Raw genomic sequence first — 27,735 nt, forward strand, 5'->3', positions numbered from 1 at the left:
TATGTAGGTGGGATGAAAAGCCGACGATCAATTGAAAATTTTGACCTTTCGTATTGAAGATATGGATTTTTTTTTTTATCTTCAAAAATCCATATCTTCAATATGAAAGGTCAAAATTTTCAATTGACCGTCGGCTTTTCCTCCCTGCTACATACACTTTAAGAATATGTCATTAGATTTATATAATTTACTTCGAGTACTGTTATATATCAAAATTTGAAAAATATCAAATTTTTATAATTTGTCATAAAATTTGTATTATATTGTGATTTTCAAAAATGAAAATTATTTGATATCAGAAAGACATGCTTCGTATTCAGAATGCAATTCGATAGGTCTGAGGTGCTCTCATGTCCCACAAAAAATACTGTCGAAACGCAATAAACGCTCATTTTAGATCCCTTAAGGTGTAGATATCAACTGGAATATACCATTATATGTGTACACTTTTCATGTAACAAACCCTAAACCGTACTTTAGTCTGTATACCATCCTCGAGTCAGTAATTTAGATATTTTATTGTATCTGTTAATGTAAAGATGAGAAGTATAATAGTATACATTTTTAAAAAGGAAATGATGCAGGGATTTCCACTAAAATAACAGATTCTGGCAAAAATCAAAAGTTTTTTAGAAAATCTCAAAATGTGATTTTACTTTACTGACTTGAGGAAGGTATACGGACTATAGTCTGTTTTTTAAGTGGATCCAATTTTGAAATGGGAAGAACCATGCTTTTCAAGAAAAATCGGAATGTTATGGACAATGAATTTAATACTAATGTATTGTATAAGTGGGTATAAAAGTCACAGGCATATTTTTAAAGCTTAAATTGCTGCTTAACATGCTTAATAGAATGGCAAAATGCATGACAAATGTGATTATAGCAAGGCCTATCTACTTTGCAAATGAGTTTGCAAATTTGAAAAATATCTTACTTGATTTTTTGCACTTTTAACGTTGTTACAAATATCTTTAGATACAACGTGCCTGCAATTATATTAACGAAGTCTCGTCACTTCTTTGGCTTTTTACACTACAACTTTCAAAATACAAGTTTGCATATGCTTTGTACAAATTGCATTGGTTTTCTTATATGGCCTTAGAAAAATTATACTCACAATATAAAAATCAAAATATTACTTTTTCGTCCTTTTATATACAGTATCATTCAAATATTTACAGTACACTACAGTAAGCAAAAGGATTAAGGTAGCAGTTGTGTTCACCCATGTATATCCTAAATAAAGAGAAATGTGTCAAAATTAAAACAAGCAGCCGATGCCTGTACTCTTTAGCTCTGATTTAAGACCTTATGTGTTGAAATTGGTTGAGAAATAAAGAAACGGTAGTCCAAAACCTGATGAAGATACGAAATAAAAAGTTGCACTTTTGTGTTTTAATCAATGAAAGCACGACGCTAGTTTTTCGTGCTAATCAATGAAAGCACGGCGCTACTTTTATTGTTTGCGAACGCTTTGTGTACAAATCAATAGGGCATGCAATGTGGCAAACTGCAACTTTTTCATTTTGCACCTTCCTTGGGTTTTTTGGATCGTCGTGTCTTTGTTTCTTGAACAATTTCAACAAATTAGGTCTTAAATTCGAGCATCTATTTCCTCCTGTTTCCAATTATGACAAATCTGCCTTTATTCAGGATATACAGGGGATGAACGTAACTGGTACCTGAATTATTTGGCTTACTGCATTTGTTTTTTGTTTTTTCATTATTTAAAGCGTCACTGAACTGTCATGTAACATTGACTTGCCTCAATACATTCTCAAATTCATAGTACTTTTGATTTTCTTCATAGCAACAGCGTATCCCGGTTCCTACTGGCTACACCACTGCTTCATAGCAACGAATTGCAGATAAGTATAAACCGCTCATTTGTACCACAGTACCACACGATAAGGGCGACATTATCGACTGTTTCCATTATCGCTGCCCGCGCTCAGCGCCTTGCGTAAGACACTTCATAGGTAAGATATGTTAGGTTTGAATATGGTTTATAGTAATCTGTATTCGCCCCTATATAACGAAGATATATAACCAATTACGATAAATACCCCTTAAAATATGAAGGCAATATTCAGCCATGGGGAATTGCACATTACATACTTAAGAAATTAAGATTTGTTCAACACTCTATTTCATCGTATATACTCTGTTCGAAATAGCAATTTAGCATGTTGTAACATGCCATAACTAGTCTTACTCGAGTAATCTTTCCGAAAAGACTATTATAAGAATCTACACATAAACAATCAGTGTTTCTTTCCCATCATAATCTTCAACGATAGTTCCATTTGGAATACCACTGTCGAGACTCACTCTCTCTTCTTCTTCCACTTCCTCTTCCTTCCCATCCTCCTCCTGGGTTAACTGGACATTATCATCCATGACTTGCACGTTCTCTTCATTCAATGTTTCATCTACATTCATGTCATTTATCACTGTTTCATTCTCTGTCTTAGCTTCCTCGTTTATTGAATGTTCGTCTTCTTTAAATGTTGAAAACCTTTTGTAATCATTGTCCACTACGGGTAGTGAATTTGCGACGCTCTTGTCGTTCTGGTGGTGTATTTCTCCTAAGTTTAGCTTGGTCAAATTCCCTTTGCTATCTCTGGTTCTATACAGTCCAGTTAAGCCACTGCTCAGTCTGTTCCTAATTGTGCCACTAGAACCAGAAGAACTAGTGCGCTTTCGTGTGTTGCTGAGATAGGAACTCATGCTAAATCGTCTGATTGTTGAACCAGAGAACCATGCGCGCCAGGCGAACCGTACCTCTTTTGGTCTCACGCAAAATAATAAAAATATAAATAACCCTTGAAGTGAGTTAAATATGCAAAATACGAGTTGTAATTCAAAAACTGCTGAATCAATGATCGTGAAAAATCCAAAGATCCAGGTTAAACCAAGAAGAACGCTTATAGTGACAGCGTTTTGGAGGCGTTTCCAGGTTTCTCGCGCCATTTTCTTGTTGGTTCTCTTCGACTTTCGTCCGCATGTTAAACGTTGCATCACCATGAAGAATATAACGAAGTTAAACAGGAGAACTAGGACTATGTAGAAGACGATACCAAAACTAAAGACAATGCCTGGTGGGAGGAAACAGCTATGGAAGAAAAGAGAGAACGGTACATGTAAATACAACGATTGTTTTAAAAAAATACAAAATTTAGGCTGCTATTTTGAGATGATTTCACTCAAAGACTGAGAACAACTCATTTCTTGGAAGTGACCGTTTCTTTAATGTATTTACTGTCTTTGCGTGCCAGTAAGCTTTATAGATTTAAAGCTTGGCTTGCCTTGAGCCTAGAACCTAACTGGTTTTTTTCTACGGACCTACAGACCTACCAGATTCCAAAATCCTATCATTAATTTTATGACAATATCTATCTGTATGACTATGTGTACTGCAAATATAGCACTGTATATAGTTTTCTTATGGCCCCTCCAGTCGTTGATGGCGTTGTGGCTCGGCTAACTCCAATCAGGCTGAAATTAGCGAAGCGGAAAAGTGAAAGCGAGGACGATTGTGTAGTCTGTAAGCAGAAAGCGAAGACGATTGTGTAGCCTGACTTTGCTAATTCCGGCCTGATTGGAGTTAGCCGAGCCAAAACGTTATCAATGGCTAGAAGGGGCGATTATAAGAAAACTCTATAGTATCAGTTCTCTTGTCCATAGAAGGATCAAGTATTTGCATTCGAAACTTTACAGGTCCTTTATACATTTGAACATGAATAAGTGCTAAAAAGCTGTCAAAGATCCGTCGTGTGTTCTTCTGAGAGGACACTTACTGGTGTTCGTTGACGTAATGAGTGTGGTCTAGTCCAACGATGAGTCCCACTATTAGCAAAGGCAAACCTGCGGAGAAATAAGTGTCAACATATTACAATTGGAATGGTATGGTTTCGGTAGCCGCTTCTCTTCTCGTTATCACGGCGTCAAAGCTCTGTCTCGCTTTCGGCTGCGGCGCTCCGATCGAGCGAGAGCTCTTCGGCAAAAATAGACATCCGAAGAAAATTAAATACCACCCCCTTTAGATGGGTAAAGAGGGACTTTCAGCGCGTCGTAAATTTTAGCGAAATGCAACCAGGATGTAAGACCAACCAATCCCTTAACGACCCATTCAGTGAACCCAGCGCAAGTGTAAAAAAATTTATAATTGTTTATAAATTGCTTAAAGTCATTCAAATTGTCATTTGGTATTTTTGAAATGACAAATTTGGCAAAAAACGATGAAAACAGTAGTATTGACGAATTTGAAGCGCCATTCAAATACATGTAGCTAATTCATACTAACAGTATATAAATAACAGATTGCATGTAAATGCCTTATTTTGTCTTAATTATACACGGCACATCTATAACAATGACAAAGACAATGACAAAGGTACCAAAATCTGAATGTTGATGATTTTTTTTGATCATCCGGATGAGCAATTCACTGAATGGGCCTTTTATAGAATAAACTTTAACTAGGATTTAAAGAAACCATCTCACCCCATGCAAAAATGGATGCTTTCAACATAAATCTAGACACTTGAGAATTCATGACCTGGATGAACACATAATACATATTAATTGCTTCCACTGCCATCCACGATATTGAAGTCAATGTGAAATAGTGCATCAACCCAGCTACAGCGGTACATCCATGCTTCCAATGGGTTTGTTCAATACCAATAAGAAACACAACGTAGAGTCCTAGGAGAGAGAAGCTCAGATGAATGAGAATGCGCTGAGGCTGCTTGTCCCGGAGTTTCCTTAAAAAAGAAAAAAATTATATTCTAATGATTTGTTGCAAGTATGAATCTTTGGTATATTTGGTGTTTAATTTATTGTCCAGTTTCTGAAGATTGACATTGAATATATCCATATCATACTAACAAACACAGCGTGAGATCAAAAATCACTAGTGATCAAACGCCTGTAAATCCAAGTGTTTAGGGTTTCTGCAACACTTTTTAAACACTACAAGGTGTTTAATTTTTCATTTACAGTAAAGGTATAGGACACCTAAACGACAAAGTAAACACAAAGTAAACACATAAACACAAAGAGTAAACATATGAGAGTATTTAGGTTCTTCAAAGAACCCTAATGTAAAGGTTCCTTGGAAGAACCCTTGATGGTTCCATATTAATAACCTTTGTGTTCCAACTTGCACCTTTTTCTAAGAGTGTTCAAGAAAGCTATAATTATTACAGGTATACAGGTATACGGCCATATACGAACAATATTTATATAATTATTGCAGGTATACAGGTATAAGGCCATTTATACGAACAATATTTATTAATTCTTTATAATATTCATACTCATCAGTTTTATCCAAAATCTACTCATGTGCAATTTTTTTTTTTTTTAAATAGAGAGATAATAATAACACACCTTATGTTTAGATAGGTAAGAATTGTTATAATTAGGGCAGCGATGGAAATAGCACAGCCAATTTTACTGATTAATTCCAGCACAAGATCGTGAGTTCCGCCCCTGGCATCCTAGAAACATAACAAAACACATTTGGAAGGTTATGGAAACAAAAAGAAATCACACATGTCTATACAGTAACTCAGGACATATGGTTATTTAACCCCAGAAGTGCTTATTTTGCAACACCTCATTAGCTAAAATTGATTAAGGCATTCATATCTCATAAGTGAAAAAGCATCCAAAATTCTTATTATTTTCCTTATTTTTCCTGTCAATTCTAATCTATATGTCTATGTTATACACCATATAGGCATCATATAGGAGACCAAATTAGGAGATTGATGTTTACATCCGTGACGTCATTTGAAAGTGACAATTCGTCAATATTGTTTATTCCGAAAAAGAACACAATTTACACTTTTCTTTCCATATTGTTATACTCGGTTCCAAAAATGTAATCCCTCGTCATAAATGTTGGCATTACTAAAAACCTGTCAGGTCCCTTGAGTTGGTTACTACAGGGTGTATCAAAATGATTGGTACCCATCAATATCCAGTGTGTATAGACAAGAATGCATCATCAAAATAAAATAGAGTTTAACATCCTTATTTATGTAATAAAAAGCCATAAAACTATAAACTGCAGAGGAATTAAAGAGGATATGTTTAATTTGGTAGAATCAGGCTTTTCATTAGCTGACAAAGCTGATGGGTACCACTCATTTCGATACACCCTGTAGTGTGAAACGTAGCGATACTTTTGTGTGCAACATCAACTTTTGTCCTTCAGCAGAAAATAAAGTCATTTATGAAATTTGATGCAGAAAACAAGTTGCATCATGTGCATAGGATTTCAAGTACTCACATCTATGCATTTCAATGAACTTTAATAACAAGATTTAAAGTTTAATGAGGCACTAGCTTAAGCACCGCCATGGTCCACCTTACTATTATTATGGGTCTGTGCGATGCATGTAATAAGATGAGGAACTATTTATTTGTAGCTAAAATGCTGCTTTAAATGAAAAACACCATGTTAACAAAGTTGGGGTCGGTGTTTTGAAATGGTACATTTCCTCTTTTGTGACAATTTGGTCTGCAATTCTTCCCTTATTCATGGCATCGCGGTATCATTTGGTATTGTTTGCTTTTAATTATGGGAGGTCTGAATATGAGAAAATTCTGAAAATTGTGGCATTTGCAATTGGTTGTAGTTAAATAATTCACCACAATATACACTGGTTTTGGACTTATATTGCCATACTTTTATGCATAATAATGTGTGTCCATTAAGGGGGTATTACACCCCTCGATCAATTTGTGTCTATTTTTGCATTTTTCTCAAAAACTAATAACACAGTGGTAACAAAAGTTATGTATATTATAGGGGCAAGGAATCCAATTACTACACTGGAATTTCAGTGACCCAATACAAGCAGTTCGTTATTTATGATAAGAAATAAGGTACTGCTGGGATGTACCTCATTTCCTATCATATATATTGAACCGCTTGTCTTGAGTCACTGAAATTTCAGTGTAGTAATTGGATTCCTTGCCCCAATAATCTACATAACTTTTGTTACCAGTGTGTTATTGTTTTTTGAGAAAAATGCAAAAATAGTCACAAATTTACCACAGGGATGTAGTACCCACTTAAAAGTCTATCCTGCCAAAACGGGAACAACACCTGCATACAAATCCGTCATTCCATTTTGTACACCCACAATCGATATGAAACGTTCGATTCGTATGAATTATGAAATCGAAACTCAAAATACCTGAACTAAATTTTTTATTAATGAACTCACCAGTATAATGGCAAAATTCGTCAAATGAATACAATGGCAGACTGCTTCATTATTGTCTTCTAATGAAACCAGTTGACATCCTGTAGTAGACCAATCTCCATCACCGTTGTCAGCGGCAAAGTCCCAATAAACACACTGCAGCAACGATTTGTCAAAAGGAACTTCGTTGCGGTCGTTAGTATTCTGAAATGTGTTAAAATCGTTTGGTGTTTTTTAAAGAGAAAGATTAGCCGATATTACTGTGGTTTCAATATACAAAACAAAATGCTAGTTTCAGTTTCGAAATAATACCTCGAATACAACATATTTGTGATGCGATCAAGCAAAATCAGTCGGAACTCGGAAATATTGATTTTGAGATATAGTCAAACAAAAGAAATATTTCCCTTTGTTTCTTCTTGTTTTGAAAACCCTTTAATTGCTCATATCTTTGGAACTGGTTGATCAATTTCAATGGGGTTTTCTGCAAAATCCAGCTTTGTAAATGCTGTTTACTATCCTATACGAAACTGAAAATTAATAGTTCCAAGTTCCGACTGATTTTGCTTGATCGCACCACAAATGAATCATTTATATGAAACAAAGCATATTAGTATTTGAATATTTTAGATTTATTTATATATTATTGCAAAATGTGAAATGAATCACAATTCCAAAACAATACCATCCAGTGCATCCACCATTACATTCAAAACTATTTTAAGCGTTTCTTATCGGTAACACAAACATTGAACATTTAGCTGGTTAAATATCAGCAGCCTAAGTTATTGGACAAAATATAACAAATGTTGATTAACATTTTGCTCAACATTTGGTAAGCTGATCTTTGTCTCAAGTGCCCCAATTTTTGCATTGGGGGTGAAAAAAATAGATTAAAAATACACTGTCAAAATTCACAACAAGGTTAGGTTAATTATTTTTACCACCTTACCCAGCCAAATCTATGGTAAATTGAACTGAACTGAAATGTAATTACTCATTCAGTGAAACAGTACTCCTGTACTTCATTTTTTCCCAAAAAATTGGCACTTTTACCATAATTTGACGCCAACGCGAATGGATTTGTCAAGTGCCGTATTTTCACATACTTTTGATCAATAATTTAGCAGCTATGAGGCCCGCTATGAGGCAAAAAGTTTTCATATATTCAGGGTTAAGACCAACCTAGCAGAGGTAAGCAATGGTAACGTAATGTATAACCAAAAATATTCTTACATCGGGTATCGTAAAAGTTGTAACAACCGGATCTTGTAATGGCAATCCAACTATCTTGGTGTCTGAAACAGTCGCAGAAATGACTTTACCAATCTGACGCCGTAGTTCTTTGTCCTCATCGCCTTCTTCTTTTGTCACGTGTGGCAATTGGAATAATAGAGAGTTGTCGTATATGACAAAGCTCACACCTATTGTCTCGTCTGGAGAAAAAAAAATATAAACATGTCATTTTGTAAACTTAAATAACAAATATGTTCGGAATAATATCTTAATTCTTAATGCTAAATGCAGAGGCGTAGCAAGCGGGTTGACAGGGTGGATGAAGTCCATGGGCCCAGAGGGTTCAGGGGCCCCAGAAATAACGAAAATGAAGTTTGTTATGGGTAGGACTGATAAAGGAGATGTTATTACAGAGGACCTCGTACTTCTCCTTGTCCATAAGCCCCCGAGACTCTTGCTACACCTCTGGCTATAAAATGAAATTCAAATGGTACCATTCACACATTTATTATATACGCACCAATAAAGTATCCTTACACTTGGAAAAATAATCACAATGTCAAAACTGAACCATATTGGGGTAAATTTGTTTTTGTAATAGATGCACTATCTCATCCTGCACATTATGACACCAAATTGAACCCAATGTGACCTCAAGAAGTAATGTTACAAGCAATTCAATAGACGAAGGCCCAGTTTTAAAAGTGACAAATTGGCCTATACAAGGCGCAAAAAGATTCCAACAAGCGCAACAAAGAGACTACACAGTTTCTTCAATGAAGCCTTATTTAAAGCAGTCTTTATATCTTCAATGAAGCCTTATTTAAAGCAGTCTTTATATCAGTTTTTACTTCTCTGTACTTTTCATAAAATTTTCATAACATTTTATTTGTCAGCTCTTTTGTTTCAGTTTTATTTTGTTCCTTTTGTTTTAAATTAAAGGCACACACAAATTAGCCATTTACCACTCTCAAACCAGATTTCTAGTCCATGGAGTTTTGAATAGACCAGTGTGTCACTATCAAATGCTTGTAACTTTGCTTGTTGAAGTCACATTGGATTCAAAAGGGTGTCAAAATGTGCCGAAATAGATGGCGCCTCTATTAAAAAAAACAAAGTTACCCCAATATGGTTCAGTTGTGAAATTGTGATTATTTTTCCAAGTGTAAGGATACTTTCTTGGCGCAGTATAGTATCACCTTTATTACTATGAAGTAAAAAGAGTCCAGTATAACTATTATTAACTATAAAGTAGAAAGAGTATTACTACATTATAGTAAAGGTGATAAGAAAATTGAATATACAGATAGAGAAGTTTTACTGTTGTAACATAAACTTCATATGCAAATAGGTAATGTTCATAATATACTTAGCGCAGAAATTCGTTCATGCCTTACTATTGTTTTATCCAATACCTTTCTACGTAATTTCCCCTAATATATTTTTGTGTAATTTTAATGCCGTTGAAATCGAAAATTATCTCACAGGAGGAATGCATCATAATATTCTTGAGATCTTACTCATAAAATTAAAACAAACTCACTTGTAATAAACTCCAAAACCGATTCTGGAATATGTATTGTAGCTTCCTCTTCTTTTTCATCCCTTTTGTTGCCAGATCCCTCTTCATCTTCAGCTGGTTTCCATGTCAACCCATCATCAAATGCTTCACGTGGCAGCTGTTTGATTTCTACTGAGAGGTGCTCACCGGTGTATGTCAGGTTGTTTCCATTTTCTCTGACCTGTGAAAACGAATAAAGGTTTTCTTATAAACATCTCAAAAAAGTAACTAACCCCCTTAAATAATGACCATTATTCAAAAACGGGTGATTGTATTACAAATCTACAAATCTGTAAAATGCGTTGGAAGCAGAATTTATTTCTGCACAACACCTCATTTGTAGCAATTGACTTAATATTGACGTCACAGCGTACATTTAAATTAATGTAGCCCAAGAATTGAAAGTTGCAGTAAATTCTATTGATTTTGCATTCAGTGTAATGGAAGGAAATATGTGTAATGTTATCTGAGTGTTTTTGTATTGTAAAAACGTGTATGTAAGTGAAACTTTTTAAAAAATCTGGACATCACTATTAAATTGACCGGTGTTTTATTGTTTTCTGGGCTATCGTATCAAATGAGATGTCAAAATGCGCAGACATAAATTCTGCTTCCAACGCATTTTACAGATTTGCAATACAATAGCCCCTTTTTGAATAATGGCCATTATTTAAGGGGGGTTAGTTACTTTTTTGAGATGTTTATGATTATGAAAAAAGTGGCTGATAAAAAAAAACCAAAATATTGTAATTTTGCAGACGTTTTGCACGTCCTTGCTCCCCATTTTTCCCGCGATTGACACCCATTATCATGAGTGGTTACCATCAATGATGCACGTTGGGTATAACATAATAAATGTAACTTGGTTGTTAAAACATTGTACGCATTACCCCCATAGATTTGGATAACTTTTTTTGGATAATTTTTCAGTTTAGTAGTTATGGTCTATAATGCCTGTTCACAGCCGTATCAAAATGATTTAAGGTTTCAAAGTGCTGTAATTTAGCTGCTTCTGGTGAATCATCAAAAAATGTTCGCATCAACAAGGCCGGTTGCAGTCGAACCCGACGCAAACCTGTCCTCACTTAGATTGTAACATCTACCAATATCTGTGCAGCTCCTCAAATTCCATTTTGTGAAGTTTTTAAGAGAGCGTAAATGGATCGGATAAACGAAATGCACATACAATTCTTGGGCACGACCGGGCTTGAACCCGGTATTCAATGGTGCAAGGCAAGGGAACTACCACTGCGACAACTCGCTCTCACTTCGGCAAATCCTGATGCAAAACAATTTTCGAGCAACCTCTATTGTTGTCTTTACGGACAGATTATTCGGATGCCTGAAAATTACGATTAGGCCTAGGCGAAATACAAACCATTCAAAATACTTCAAGATCTGCTCACAAATCCTAAATTGTGGTGTTATAAGATCGTACATTGTGCCTATGGCTTTAAGGAAGAGACTGATTTAAACGCATGTACCACCAAAGTGAAAAGGAATTATCTGATATGTTATTTATGTAAACATACTGTGCTTCTACACACTATGCTTTTACAGTCTGCAAAACAATTAAGGTACCAGTTATTTTTTACCCTTGTATATCCTAAACAGAGGCAGATATGTCATAATTAGAACCAGAAGCCAGAAGCTGCATTTTTATCTCGGATTTAAGACCTCATTCGCAATAAAGCCACAATGATCCTAAACCCAAGGAACATGCAAAATGCTCCATCACGTGCCCTATATTGATGCCGTGCTTTCCGTTGTTTAGATCATAATAGTGCAACTTTTGATTTCGTTACTTCCTTTATGTTTTAGATCACCGTTTCTTTAATTCTCAACCATTTTCAACAGGTGAAGTCTTAAATCCGAGCTAAATGGTACAGGTATTGGCGGCTGGTTTTAAGTTGACATATTTATCTTTGTTAAGGATATACAGGGATGAACATAACTAATATCTTAATTCTTTTGCTTACGCACTTGGCCGGAGAAGAACACTTACCCTCTCTACCAAAGTTTCAAAGATGACTAGAATATTGCTGATAGTTTCGTTACCTCGTTCGGCTTCACGGATTTCGTCTTCGTCAACTTCATGGATGTTATCTACGGTTTCTAACACATAAGCTGCTACCTACAGAATAAAAAAGGTTACGTCAACTGATGATGTCAGTTAATGATATAGCTACGAGTAAGCTACAACACATACGACGTCATGGGTGTATAGAAAAAACAATTGCTCCGGGTAGGCGATCTTGATTATATGAATTTCATCTTCATCAGGGCGGACTTATTCCATCCTAGCTCTTCTCTTTCACCGTTTTCTTGCCTCTGATCACTTTGTCCTGATTTTTTAATCTTTTTCTCTCTCCCCGTTTTTTTTTCTGCCTCTTCACGTTCCTTCACTCTTTAAGTCCTCCTATTCATTTTCTCTGCAAGTTACCTTTCTTTTCTTCATTATATTGCCCTTGTGTGACCCTCCACCCATTTTTAATTTAATAAAGGGTGCCAGCGCAATTGGTGTTTAAAAACCCACATTAATACAGATCCAATAGAAGTGGAAACATTCTATCCCACTTGCATCATCTTCAAACTTCTTCAAAGAACTTTACTTTCTCATAATAGTACGTAAAAGATATGTTTGTCCTTTTGTTACAAAGTCACTTAGATCTACAACTAGTTATTTCCTTAAAAAGCAGTTCCCCAATGCCCACTTTTATTCTATGTAACCAGGCCGGTTCTTACAAATCCATCAATCAGGATGTCCCTCCCAAACGACGCTCTCGTTTGACGATGATGGGGAGATGTTCTTGTTACACTAATTTTATAAGTCCCTGAAACATTATTACTCGCTTACCTCTACCGATGTATAGGTTGTATTATCCACGATATGTTCTAGTATCTCTAGTAGAGAGTAGAGACCTTCCGAATGTAAATCATCCGATTCCGAGGTGATTGCTGCCAAATCACTGGACACCTCTTCCACATTATCGGGTGTAATTGTCAACTGCGTCAGATATCATATAATGAATAGAATTTTAGTTTCGAGAAGCCTTGTATGGCCAACCCAATTCTAAAAGAAATTTGCGCGGAATAATCTTGCACAATATGTACGGTATGCTAGTACATTGTAATTTGCAATCCTAATCATTTGCACAAAAAGTATCTTAAAAAACCGTCTCTTGACTAATCTAACAGCAAAAATTCTTTTAAAGCCATGTTAATCAACACGAAATATTCAAAACCCAAAATATCCCGACGCGACCATACCTGATGACACAAACATTACGACTATAATACAAATATCCTGACTACAGCACCAAATACCCCAACTTCAGCACCAAATATCCCGACTACACCACCAAATATCCCGACTACAGCACCAAATATCCCGACTACAGCACCAAATATCCCGACTACAGCACCAAATATTTTGACTACAGAATCCAATGATCCCAAATATAATACCAAGTCGTGACCCTGCCTACAATGTCAAATATTCCGACTGCAATACCAAATATCCAATTTACAACAAAATATCTGGACTATCATGAAATATCCCCCACATTACACCACTCCTGCCTACAACAGTAACATTATCTTCTATCTGACCTCAACACCAATCCTAACTACATGAATTTCCCGGACTACAGCAGGCGCTATCTTCACCACTATACCTAATATCAGGACATAAATAATTATACTTTAGACATACCGTAGCGGTATAATGTGTAAAATCACAATTTCATTAGGTACCACTGCCCGAACAGAATTGTTCATGTCTCAACCTCCATTTTTAACCAAATCGACGGTAATAACTCTTGCAGTGAGGGATCAACATTTAACCACAAATTGCCTAAGGCAAACCTTCCTGGCAACTAAATGCCACAAAAGTCATTTTATGTAACTCATTGACCCATTTGTGTCATATACTGCCTCCAGCTATAATGACAGCCTGGATATCTGGACACCCCATTGACTAACCCCAGGAGGGAATTCAAGTTGTGTTCAATTCTCGTCAAGCAGTGGTCCCTAATGTTGTTATAATTACCTTTGCTATTTCAGCGAGTTGAATGTTTATATCCATTCGGTACGTGCAGCTGTGAAGTGTTGGTTCACGCCATTGTGCCCCGGTGCCATCTAAGTTTAAACAAAGACGCTTACCCAAAGAATCACCAGCTGCAACAAGAAGCAGATAAAGGAATTGAAATATTGGCTGATCCCAATATTACGTTACATGTTTGATGTATACTACCTGAATTATTAAAGAAATTGTCGTAAATACTTTGAAAAGCAGATCAAAAGTTTCACGGTGTTTAAACGCAGCACTCCGGTTTCACCGCGTTCCATTGTTTAGAACAATAGAAAAACCCGGCTCTGACTGGGCGGAACCGCCGGTCGAGTTTTGATTCCATCATTAAATACATTGTGTAATTATGACTAAAATGGTGTAATACTTCAGAACATCTAATTTAAACTAGTGACTTTTTTGATTATGTAATGCGTAACCGAATAATGTAAAATAATCATACCTTGACTAGATTCATTGGCACACTTTTCAACAGATCCTACTTCCACATTCGCAACAGATTCGGGCCATGTTAAAACATACCCATTAACAATAGTTGTCTCCATTGGACAGAAGTCATCTACTATATGGCTTGATGTCTCCAAAACGGATGACGTCATTTCAACTGAATGTGTCTTCTCTGATGTTGCCTGTGTAGTTAAAGTAGTAGTGGTTTCGGACCTGTCGGTGGTCTTCTTGACATTTGTTGTTAGCTGAGTCGTTGGATTGTTCATTGTTGTTACATGCATTGTCGGTGTGGTTATTTGTTCCATGGTGGTGACTGACTTTGAAGTAAGAGCCAATGTAGTTGGTGATGTAGTAACCACTATGGCTTCGGATGTACTTGGGTTGGCTTTATCTGTTGTAAAAAATTCTTGAGGTGTGGAAATGAATCTTGTTGTTGTTGGGTTCATTGTTGTTGTCAATATAGGTGTGGTAATAATGGTTGTTGTCTCAATAAGTTGTTCAGTTGTTGTTGGGTTTACTGAAGTTGTTGTTATAATATCAGGTGTGGTAATTGGGGTAGGTGTGGTGGTGGGAGCATTAGATGTTGTAGTTGGTATATTTGGTGTTGTAGTCGGGATATTAGGTGTTGTAGTCGGGATATTGGGTGTTGTAGTAGGGATATTGGGCGTTGTAGTAGGGATATTAGGTGTTGTAGTAGGGATATCGGGTGTTGTAGTCGGTGTATTGGGTGTTGTAGTAAGAATATTGGGTGTTGTAGTCAGGATACTGGGTGTTGTAGTCGGGATATTGGGTGTTGTAGTCGGAATATGTGGTGTAGTTGGCATACCTGAAGTTGTAGTTGCAATTACAGTAGTGGGTATGTTTGGAGTCGTTGGGAGAGCTGGAGTAGTAGTTGGGACAGCTGGAGCTGTAGTGGGGACAACTGGGGCTGTAGTGGGGACAACTGGAGTTGTAACCATTGTAGTTGCAATAACAGGACTTGTAGTGGGGATGTTTGGAGTTGTGGTAGGGAGAGCTGTAGTTGTTGGCATACCTGTTGTAGTTGCAATTACAGTAGTGGGTATGTTTGGAGTCGTTGGGAGAGCTGGCGTAGTGGGTGGGACAGCTGCGGATGTAGTAGGGACAGCCGAAGCTGTAGTGGGGATCGCTGGACTTGTTGTAGGAGCTACTGGTGTTGTTGGAACGTTTGGTGTCGTTGCTTGCATTGTAGTTGGTAGCGACTCTAATATTTGCACATTAGCTTCAGGAATATCGCCGAGCTCTCCTCCTATTATATTTGCTAGCTTCACCGTGAAGCTTTCTGTTCCTTCGTCCATTGTGTCAGGAATAATTGTAATTGTCACAGTTTTGGTTATCTCATCAGCAGCGAATTCAAGTACTTCTTCGGTTGGAACAAAGTCGGAACCACTGCTTGCCGAGTCGGGTGATGTTGCCAATGCTGAAAAAAGGTAATGGTTATTACACATTTCAATGTTCTTTCATCATAAAAACGTTATGTAATTATTCCTATATTTCTCACGGTACATTTCGAAATATTTTGTTCATAGAGTTAAGGGATCGGATAGCAACGTTTGTATAGTATTTTTGTGGGACCTGAGTGCACATCAGGTGTATCGAATTGCATTCTGTATACGAGGAATGTCCTTCTGATATTAAATAATTTTGATATTTGTTTTTTAAATTCGCGATATGATACAAATTTGATGGCAAATTAAAGTGTAAGTAAATAGGATAAAAAAGTGGAAAACCAAATGAATATTACAGTACGGGCTGTAATCCCTTGGCATGAAAACATTTTTTTTTATTGGGTGCACAAATCAAAACAGTTTGGCAAAGAATGACGTGCTTCATAATGTTCGTGTTTATGACCGCAACTTTGTCAGCTATGGTTCATAATTTGGAATAAAAATACAAATTGAGGACTATCAAAAATGTGCAAAATATAACTGGGATTATGTGGATTATTTCCCTATTTCCCCCTGTAAAGTGCATGAGATATAAAAAGGGTAGTTACTTTTCGTGAACGTTTAGAATGACTTTACATAACGTCAATCTTGGTTTAGTATAATATGTTCGTTAGTCTTACCGACTGATAAACATGAAGATGTCCGCCCAGATCGTGCAACTTCTATGTCTAATGACCCTGCAGATTCTACAACTTGGTAAGATGCGCTTGAAAATGACACCATCGACTTCTGGTTGGCTGGAACTGTAAACGATAACAAAATAGTAATAATAAGGAAAGTTGCTTTATCGTAATGAAAAATAAGGGTTATACGGTCTGTCTCCAACGTCCCTTTTTGACAATTTTGACAAATTAATGTCTATATATTTTGATCAACTAATGTTGGTGTATTTCTTATTTATTTGTAACCATTTATTTTTTTATTTTTTGTTTATTATTTATTTATTTAAATACAAAGAAACACAAACAATGGCGATAAAGAAACTAAAAATAATGAATGGCATAACATGGCTTAATAAATCTCAAAAGAATATATAACAGACTATTAAAACAACAAAGGCAACAATATAAGAAAAAAAGACGGTTTCAAACGGGGTCTAAAGGGTCCTTCTTGGAGAAGTCTTACACTTGAACCCTTAAAAAGTTCCTGTAATGTAACCCTTTTAAGAACCATTACAGATTCTGCAGCCAAAAACGTTCCTCAGAGTGACCAAAGATCTTTTTTTTTTAAGAATCGTGAAGGTTTTTCCTGCGAGAACAATAAAGAACCCTTTTGAAACTTTTTTGCTGAAAGTTTAAGCCTGTAAACATATTAAAAACCAGGAGAACAAGATAAGAACCGCACTGCTTGTTCCGGAAAGTGGTTTACGAAAACATTTTAAAGGTCCTTGACGCGATCGACAGCCTCGTCCCTTATTTTTCTTCATCAATTTGTGTTTTTTGCTCATAATCTACCTGAATTTTAACGCCAGAAACATTTTTCGTTTAAATGGTGTGAACAAAAAAATACATAGGTGTAATCCACACCGGAAGTATATGTAATATATTATGGGGCATTGTTACACAGGTTTTTGCTTCTCATATCGAAACCGCTGGAACAAACTATTTAAAAAATGTTTTCAGCTATCGCCAGTATGGTAATTAATCTTATTACATCTGTTAATCAACAGCTAGTGCTGTGTAATCGGAGAAATGTATTATATTTTATTTGACTATTCCAGATAAAAGATGCACAGTCAAAAAGTGTAAGCAAACACCTGAAAATAGTAAAAATTGTGTCAAAAAACCTTAGAATTGTGGAAAAAACATGAAGCACACCAGTATTCCACAACTAAAAATATATTGGACCGGTCCTTAAAACTACCCAAAATGCCAGGAATTCCAACATCTGACATCCTACCTAGAGTGTACGACCCAATTTTGGGGTCAAGTGTCCGAAAGGTCTCTGACCTCTGAATTGGGTTGCCAGTCTGCTGATGAAAGTCGAATTGTCCACTGAAAATTCCAGGTACGCACATTTTTGTGTTGTAATCAAAGTTTAAACCACTAAATTATATCTGGGGTGGACATCTTTTATCTGGATTGAGGCCATTTTGTAGAACTACATTGCCACTCAACTGCTCATTATTTAAAGAGCCCTCGACTTATTTTCTTGATAGTCTTGATAGTATACACGGGGTAAACAAAGTTTGTTTTCATTTTAAAGAATAGTGATCACTCTTTGTTACTATATCAAAATCTCAAAAAATTCAAATTGTTTCATGATGCACCTGTTTTTTCGGGAACGGCAGACGACAATTTTAATCTTAACCCTATGAGAACTACCTGCCGATTGGCCAGAAAGAAGTTTGCATTATCAATTGGACCAATCAGCAATATGTTAAGAATAACTTCACTTCGCAAAAAAAATGGGGTAATTAAAGTGAAGATATAATTTAATTGACCAATCCGAAACAATGTTAGATCGGCAGGTAGTGCTAGGGGAGGGTGTAACAAAATAATGACTCTCTATCTTACCTTCAGTTGTTGTTAGTTCCACTTCACAAAGAGATATTATCTTATTATTTCCACGATGGTTTACGAATAGATACTGCCCATACGTTGAGCCTTGGCAATTCAACGTGATTGTTGGGGCCTGTCCTTGATTATTTATTGTACCACAGAGGGTGTTGTTATCTGATAATCCGTTTTCTGCGGTACACGAGCCGACCCGAAACTCCGCACCCTGTAACTCGTCTGTTAAATATTGGAAATGTAAAGAAAATAGAACGAAAATGTCATTAAAAAAATCAAATATTTGAGAACATGAGAGTCGGTTAGCAGTGGTTAATAAGTATCGTCTTAAGTAAAATACGAGATAAATGCAGATACAATATTGCGTTAGCTATAGCGTCAGATGGTGTACCCTTATTCGTAAAAATACCGTAAAAAATCGTTGATAAGCATATGTGTGCCCATTAACGAGTTGCTCGGACAAGAACGAATTTTTAGGGCAGTTTGCTACACTTTCTCAGTTTTCTTTCTTTTAATTTATAAGTATCTGTAATATAGATATTTGTAAATTAAAAGAAAATACTTAAAACGGTTAAAACAACTGATATTGGCCTCAGCTTTTTAATTATTGAACAAATAAGGTCATTTTGGATTGAAAATGTCTTTTTAGTCAAAATTGTAAAAATAGTCTGGTGGCCTATATCGCCAAGACCTACTGATTCAGATGCTGACTGTTGCCACCTCAGCACCCTTGGGCATTTCGAGATATCCAGGATGGCCGCCAAAATGGTTGCCATAACATATATAAAAGCTATATATTGAATAAAACTATTGCGGTGTTTTATATAGCGCCTTTTCCCAGATCTCAGAGGGATCAAATCGCTGTAATTTCGCTGACATAGTGAATCATCACAATCAGATTGCATCAACTAGGCTGGCTGCAGCCGAACAAAGTACAATTTTTAAATGCAATTAGCACATTAACCAACTCTATTTGAAACCCACCCTCCCTCTGTGGAAGATTCATGTTGAATCTTTCTCAGCAGGTGTGTGATATTACTTTTTAATGTGCTCATTCAATTTGAAATTTATACTCCTTCTGTGGAAGATATTTCCAAAATCTTCCACATGGTGAGTGTGATGGTAGCAATTGTGGCGGCCATCATGGATACCTCAAAATAACCAAGGGTGCTAAGGTGGTACCCGTCAGTTTCTGATTCAGTAGGTCTTGAGGATATAGAAACAACAACAAAAACATTGTGCGGACGCTACATTTGGGTTAGGACGATATTTGGGGTTTCGGAACCAAACTATCATAGTTATTATAGTGATGCGATTAAGCAAAATGAGTCGGATGTCGGGAAGATTGATTTTGAGATATATCCAATAATATAGGGTCCATAACTTATAAGTTTCCCCCCTAAATAATTTTTTTAATAATTTGAAAAAATATTTGACGAAATGCAAACGTGTAAATGGTTTGGGTAGCCTTATTTGTTTTGCACATATGGTCCAAATTATAGCGCCACACGTCATTGCGTTTGGTCACAATGGCTCATTATGTAAACAAAAGAGACCGTTTTTAACAGTGTTAAAAGTTGCATCCGAGTCCATAGGAGGCAACTCTAAAACAATATAGTACGCCAGGAATATTCATGTGTTTGTTTAAAAAAAAACCTTAATCTTTGTTTTTCTTCTTTTTTTAAAGCAAAACAGGTGTTTAATTCTTTTCTCTTTAATGATAAATAGTTCATCACATGTGAAAAGTAATTTTAAAATGCCACGTTTGCCCGATTTCCTTCGCGGTCGACCAATAGGTTTGCGGGATGAAAATGTACCAGTCAATGAAATTGCTCATTGTATGGGAGTTGCGCGATTTGAAAATTGAGTACAAATTTTCAGGTGAAAGGAGGAGAGAAAAATCAGCCGAGAGCACCTCGTGGCCGTGTCACGTCACGTCTGTTTATCAGGACATGTCAATAGTGAATTTGGCTGAAACCAGCAACGGATCCGGACTTTAATAAACAGCATGCGCCGACGTTGTAATGCACTTGTTCACAGTGTAGGAGGACACATTCCCTACTGAACATCTAGACTTTAATTTTTATTTCCATTACAAACACATGAACAAACCTGACATACTAAATTGTTTGAAAATTGACTCCTATGGACTAAGGTTCAACTTTTCAAACTGCCTCTTTTTTACATAATGAATCATTGTGACCGAACGTAATGGTGTATGACACTCCAAATTGGTCCGGATTTGTAAAACAAATAAGGTTACCCATAAAGTTTTACAATTTTACATTTCGTTAAATAGTTAAAAATTTCTTTCAAAAAACATTAGGGGGAACTTATAAGTTATGGACCCTATAGTGTTCAACTTCCTTTATATTTCATTGCTCTGAGCAACATTAAAATGATCATATCTCTGAAACTATTAATCAAAATATGATGGGGGGTTTTCAGCAAAATATCTTTTGTAATAAAATTAAAACCTGAATTTTGATTTTGTTCGACATCAGACTCATTTTGCTTGATCGCATTAAGTTACTGCATTTCAGAGAGTGCATTGCCCCTTAATCGTTGCAAATTAATACTCTCTAGACATGCTAAATGTAAAAGAGTGAAGAAGACGACTTTTAACTCTATAATGGCGTTAAATGACAAGAGTAAAACTTAAGTAAATTTAACTCTGAAAAGAGTATAATTCATTCTGGAAAGACGTTCACTCAGGAAATAGTGCAATTTATTCTCAAAAGAGTGAATTTGTACGCCACCGTGGAGCGATTACATGTAGGCAATTTCACTCTTTTACCTCTAGAGAGTAGGCTTTAGGGGTAGAGTCAAGGATACTGATCAGGGGTATGGTTGTTGCATTCACCTTGCATTCTTGCCCTGCGGGGCCATTGGAAGTTTCCGGGCTTGCTGCATTGATGTTTTTAACCAGTATCAACAAAAAAAATCAAGGCCGCAAACCCGGCAGGGCTGAGGCCGGAAACTCCCATAGTGGGGACTTGCAACTAATAAGGTTCCAATAATAAGATAAGGGCCCTGCATGGCAAGAACACAAGAGTAACCTTAATGCAACATTGACCAACAGAGGAGGTAATTTCGACTCAATATTCAGTCTCCTATAGACTGATTACGAATGTGTGTTCAGTGCGATATAGACTGATTAATAGAGAAACAAGGTTGGGTTACTTCTATTATTAAAGCATTGCAAGTGCAAGAAGTTGTAAAATGTGAACAATGAGGTAGCCGGTGGCCAATCACGCTGTTCACTGACGCTAATATAAGGCGATATCATGATTACAATACACAGTGATTACAATATAGTTAATATATATACATATATATACATTATATACTGCGCACAAAGAGTATCCATACACTTAAAACAAAAGCATGATATCTTAAAAACACTAAACTTAAATTACCAAATGATGAAGAATGTAACAGATGGATACTTTCCTTCTGCACATTTTGATTTGTTTTGTTTTGTTTTATTTCTTCTGTTGCCTGGGTTACTCATTCAATGGATGTTTTAATGAGGCTGTGTACTCTCAGACATGCATGTAGTAAAAGCGCAATAACTTTGTAATTATTCGCGCAAGACATATAAAAGTATACATTTTTATGAAGGCAAGACATCAATAAATCTTAATATAAATACAGATTTGGGGTATAAACAACAATTATGAAGAAAATCACAAAAAAGTGAGTTTTTGGCAATATTTGTTAGGTACATCATTACAAAAAAACACTCTTCCAAAATATTTTATTTTGTTTTTAGCTCAATCTTGAGGCTCCATTCCAAAAAGGCATCAAATTGAACTTTTCAAAATTCACAAACGCCTATTTGCACAAAATGATACCTAAAATCGGAAATAGATTAAAATATAAAAAAATGAGAAAACCGTTTCTTGAGTCGATCATGCTTTTTACGATGATCATATTTGCTTACCTATAGATGCTGTATTTATTGAGTTATCGTGTACCTAAATCGTCATTTTACCGAGAAAATGAACATTGAAATAATGGCCGTTAAAGTTTAAAATGGTCACATTTTGCACTTTCATCGAATCTCGCAGGAGAATGCGGCAGTTTTTATTTTTCTACCTTACATTACATAAACATCGGGTAAATGCACGGCCACTTGAGAAGTTTGAGCGAAATCCATTCATAACTTGATATTTAAATCGGGGAAAGAACTTGAAACTGAACCCACATTTTATCAGCTAAAACGGAGCCATTTGACCACTAGGTTTTTGTGCTTCCGTGGTGTTTCCATAAGATGCGCCGCGCATGCAGATAAGCGTCGCGTATGCGTAGCGTATTTCTGCGTTAACAAATTGCGCCATACGCAACGCGATGCGTTGTTGCGCGCGTGTACCCTGCTGGTACAGCAAAGATTTTCTTTCCTTTTTAATTTCAAACACGAGTGGAATAGTGAAATAAAATCCTTAAAATATTGCAGTTGGATTTTACAAATCTGGATTTTCATTCCTTGTATTTATAAAAAACATAACAAAGTACAAACATATCAAAAAAACTCAATTCTGGGAAAGAAACAATGTCTAGAGTACACAGCTGCCTTAAGGTATCCTCTGTTCTTCCATGAGGCCCAGGGGTCACATTAAAATATACATCAAAATACACATCAAAATCATTTTACAAAATATTTAAATCAATAGGATCCATAAATATATATGGGCATACACAATCATGAACATAAAATGGGCAAACTAACCCATATTAACAATTATAAAATAATTAACCAACACAGCTCATCAAATTTAAATACAAAGCACTTTTAGCAAAAATATAATTCAAAATTCAGAATTTGCAAGCAAAAACCCAATTTTTATACGTCATTCGGCACGTGCTCTTTTTTCATTCAAATTAATATAACTTGTGGAATTAGTGACACCATGCCGAATGTGGTATCAAAATATCCAGAACCAATTAAAAGAATTCATACTTTATTTGGTAATTTACGTCGTTCAGATATTGCTTTTGTTTTAAGTGTTCGGATACTTTTTGGGTGCAGTAAAATACGGACAAAAATAATAGAGAGCGATATAAGCGTTAGACAGTTTATGGTTATTACTTACATTATTATATAATAAGTATATCACTTAAACCAATGTGAGTATATCAGTATAAGGGATTATGCTCTAAACGGCAGCAATAAAACAACAAATTGGTAATAGACCAGGAGAACGAGAAATTCTCATATGGTTTATCTGGACCAGTTTTGCATGGGGAACAAGAATTTCTTGGGTAAAATGCCCGTAACCTGAGAACTTTTCCGTGAGGGCGCTTTTTTCAAAATGGCCGCCAACTCAATGAAAAACATATATATGGCTAAATTAGTCACTTTAGCGGCATATTTAACCAGATTTTGAATTTTTATTGATAGCAATAAAGTACTACTAAGTCAGGTTATTAATATGAAGGTAACAGGAGGTCACAGCTGAGGGTACTTTTTTCAAAATGGCCGCATTAATTCGTATTAATAACATGACTTAGTAGTACATCATTGCTATCAATAAAAATCCAAAATCTGGTTAAATATGCCCCTAATGTGACTAATTTAACCATATAATTATATGGATTTTGGCGGCCATTTTGAAAAAAGCGCCCTCACGGAAAAGTTCTCAGGTTACGGGCTTTTTACCCAAGAAATTCTTGTTCCCCATGCAAAACTGGTCCAGATAAACCATATGAGAATTTCTCGTTCTCCAAGTGGTACTTAGCTCACTTTTAACCTGGTCTATAAGACCTGGCAGTTGCTTAGTTTGAACGTTTCAGCAAGATTTCATCAAGATTCAAGACCTTGTACTGGTGTCTGAGCACGGTAACGTGACAGCATCTGTGCGGCGTTAATCGCTTGCGTGTGTACGCCGCGCCAGCGCTTTGAGTGAACGCCTGCGATTTGAAGCTGCGCTCAATGAAATGCGCACCTACGTCACTGCCCCATAAGGGTGGAAAATGGTATGGTTTTATTGCTCGGTATGAAGTAAATTATGTGCATTGAAAGGCGGCACAGTCACATAAAATTATGCCTAAGATCTCGCGTCAACAACTTAACAAGTAAAAAGTAAACAATAAGGAACGGTTATCATTTATTTTTATAGGGTTCTTTATAATATAGGTTGTATCTTTTTTTTCTATCCCATGATTCCCCAGTTAGTGGCCTTTGCATACAAAATCTGCTGAGTCCTGTAGCTGAAAATGTTTTAATCTTATCTTACCTGGACAAACGATCACTTCCCTCTCATATTATAATAAAAACAAGGGCATATTGGCAAAATTACGTCAAAAACACGTCGATAATGCATGATATCATGATATAGCCAGCTATAACTACGTAGCTATGTAACTAAGGTACTAATAACGTAGAGGCTAACTAATAAGTACTAACTAAATTAAGTACGTATAACTAAAGTACTAACTAAGTTGAATTAACTAACTATAACAACAACTAACTAATTGAAGTGCACATTTCTAAATATCTATACATAATTATGGTCTTATAAAAGCGCCATTTGGCTTCCTCGAGAGAGTGACGTCAGTAATTATATCAGTAACTTCATGCGTGTACCCCCAGACAAACAGGTGGTATGTCTATGCGTGTACCGATGTACCGCCTTTGATTACGTGTGTAAACACTCCGGTTGTTTGAGTTAACTCATGAAATTTAATACTACACGCGCTTACGCATGTACTGACGTCACTTTCTCGAGCAAGCCAAATGGTAATAGTAAGGTAAGATTTTGATTGGACGGATCAGTAACATTAAACTCGGCACAGAAAAACAAACGCTTCACGGGATATAGCATGTATATGGACCGTTTATAGAAATGGGATATTCCACATTCCCCCTGTGGAAGCTTTAGTTAATATATTCCACAGATGGAGTATGGGCATCAAATATAATAGACAATAGTGGGTAACGTTCAAATACTCACTCCAGTTGTGGAAAATATATAGGTAAAGGCATGGAAGACCCTAAGTAATTATTCCACATGGGTATGGCAGATTTCAAATGAAGACCCGAGCACAAGAAGAGCGTAAGTCCACTTGGCCCATCAACATGTATACATTACAGTTGCGTATAAGATCGTACAATTTGGTAATGTTTTATACATGTTCAGGGGCCAAAACAAATCTTTCACAACCTTTCATGATGTTTTCACCCTTGAACATGTATTAAACATCATGAAACCATAAGAAACTATACGTAGCTTTAGTGTGTCATGTTGAGGGGCCAAGTGGACTTACGGTCTTCTTGCGCTCAGGTCTTCAAATAGAATAGCACAATATAATATTCGTCATTATGCGAAATTCATGACCATATTTATCATTCTGACTCAAATCAATCAATCAATGAATCAATCAATCTTACGATTTCTTTGAAGCGTTATAGCATGGAAGAAAGAGATAAGAAGGAACCACAACGAACGCATTCACTTTGTCCACTCCCTTTACCGACATTTAGTTGACATTGTTATTCATGAGGATTTACTTTGATCAATACCCCGCGTTAAATAGGTGATTGGTATTGTATTCCATGTATTTGCATGTCTTCTGGAGCGTGTGTGAAGGATGATTTGAACTAATGACCTTCCGTGCAAGCACCCTATAGGATTTTCTTTGGTGACGTGATCATCGGTCATTGATGGCCTACATCTTTTTCTTCCATTTTGCCCAATTTTCCCGAACTTTGATGACTTTTTTTCTCAGAGTTGGCAGTCTTTGGCACTGAAACGAGTTAGCTAGTTACGATTATACACATATAAACTATTAAATTAAACAGGTTTTATGTACCGGACTCAACCGGAACATTGTGCATTATTTAAGAACATTTTACATCTATTTTTCATCGAAAAAGTCACCAAAATCTTACCTTATTTGCTAAAGATGAAACTCAGCAAAAAACGGCCGATTTTGATTACCTTTTCGATGTTTTATAGGACATTTTCTACACAACACGATCAAGAAAACAGTTTGACTGTAGATCCCAAAACAAAGCTACTCTACATGTTCAGAGCATCAGTGAAATTTCATAATCTTACTTCTGGGTAGCGTTTGTTTGTTCGTGGATGGGTTTGTTATAAATTTTTTCCAGTAATGATTTTGCCAAGCATCGATCGCGGTAAATGGATCATACATGAAAGTAAGTACCATTGATAGCTTTTCTTTTCATGCGTCAATAGATCAGTGGATTAAAACTTGGCCGATCGAAGTCGTTGTGGTTCCTTCTCATCTCTTTCTTCCATGGTTATAGTATACTTACCTGCTTTTCTTGCGTTTTTTGTTATTTTGATTGCAGTAACATGGTACTCCTGTTCTAATCGAACTCTCCACCATGGATCTGACTCCAATTCTATTAAGACAAAGAAATAACATTTATAAATAAATAAATAAATAAATAAATAAATAAATAAATAAATAAATAAATAAATAAATAAATAAATAGAAATAAATAAATAGAAAAAAATAAATAGAAATAAATAGATTTAAATAAATAAATAAATAATAATAATTATTTAATTATTTAATTAATAATTAATAAGTAATTAATTAATTAATTAATTAATTAATTAATTAATTAATAAATTAATTAATTTAATTAATTAATAATGAATGAATGAATGAATGAATGAATGAATTCATTAATTCATTAATTCATTAATAATGAATTAATGAATTAATTATTTAATTAACTATTTAATTAATTAACTATTTATTTAATTATTTTTAATGAGAACGTAAGAATAAAGAGTTGATTACACTTAAATTATGTTCGGTAGATAGCATAAAGATAACATCCTCATTAAATTGCAGATAAAGATAGCTTTAGTAAATAGGCCAGTATGATAATCAGTATTATGCAACAATAGGTAGCAATGCATCGACCGCAGATAATGTAATCGTATCTATAATACAAATTACCGTCTCAAGTAGATGACACATATGGCCATCTTCAGTCGATAGGCCTAACACATCACTTCCTATTCAGTAGATAACACATGCTATCTTCAGTAGATAACACATGCTATCTTCAGTAGATAACACATGCTATCTTCAGTAGATAACACATGCTATCTTCAGTAGATAACACATGCTATCTTCAGTAGATAACACGTGCTATCGTCAGTAGATAACATATGCTATCTTCAGTAGATAACACATATTATCTTCA

At 35.7% G+C, this 27,735-nt stretch overlaps 1 protein-coding gene across 3 annotated transcripts in view; it reads right to left on the reverse strand.

Annotated features, from left to right (window-relative positions):
• Positions 1-289: 289 nt before the first annotated feature.
• The window catches only part of LOC140171521 (uncharacterized), a 47,337-nt gene continuing 19,891 nt past the window's right edge, over positions 290-27,735 (reverse strand). Inside the window, exons 3-17 of one of the 3 annotated variants that reach the window (XM_072194789.1) lie at positions 26,827-26,916; positions 18,546-18,764; positions 16,650-16,772; positions 15,597-16,001; positions 14,559-14,954; positions 14,078-14,205; positions 12,884-13,033; positions 12,032-12,160; positions 10,009-10,207; positions 8,466-8,665; positions 7,251-7,433; positions 5,401-5,510; positions 4,510-4,772; positions 3,804-3,870; positions 290-3,118 (exon numbers count right to left, since the gene is read on the reverse strand). In XM_072194789.1, the coding sequence (XP_072050890.1) occupies positions 2,254-3,118; positions 3,804-3,870; positions 4,510-4,772; positions 5,401-5,510; positions 7,251-7,433; positions 8,466-8,665; positions 10,009-10,207; positions 12,032-12,160; positions 12,884-13,033; positions 14,078-14,205; positions 14,559-14,954; positions 15,597-16,001; positions 16,650-16,772; positions 18,546-18,764; positions 26,827-26,916 (3,527 nt within the window). In that variant the 3' untranslated portion in view covers positions 290-2,253. Of the gene's footprint in view, positions 3,119-3,803; positions 3,871-4,509; positions 4,773-5,400; positions 5,511-7,250; positions 7,434-8,465; positions 8,666-10,008; positions 10,208-12,031; positions 12,161-12,883; positions 13,034-14,077; positions 14,206-14,558; positions 16,002-16,649; positions 16,773-18,545; positions 18,765-26,826; positions 26,917-27,735 lie in introns of all 3 variants that reach the window. The other 2 variants (XM_072194788.1, XM_072194787.1) reach the window with 2 other exon arrangements.

Source organism: Amphiura filiformis, chromosome 15, assembly GCF_039555335.1.
Source record: "Amphiura filiformis chromosome 15, Afil_fr2py, whole genome shotgun sequence".
Classification (NCBI taxonomy): domain Eukaryota; kingdom Metazoa; phylum Echinodermata; class Ophiuroidea; order Amphilepidida; family Amphiuridae; genus Amphiura; species Amphiura filiformis.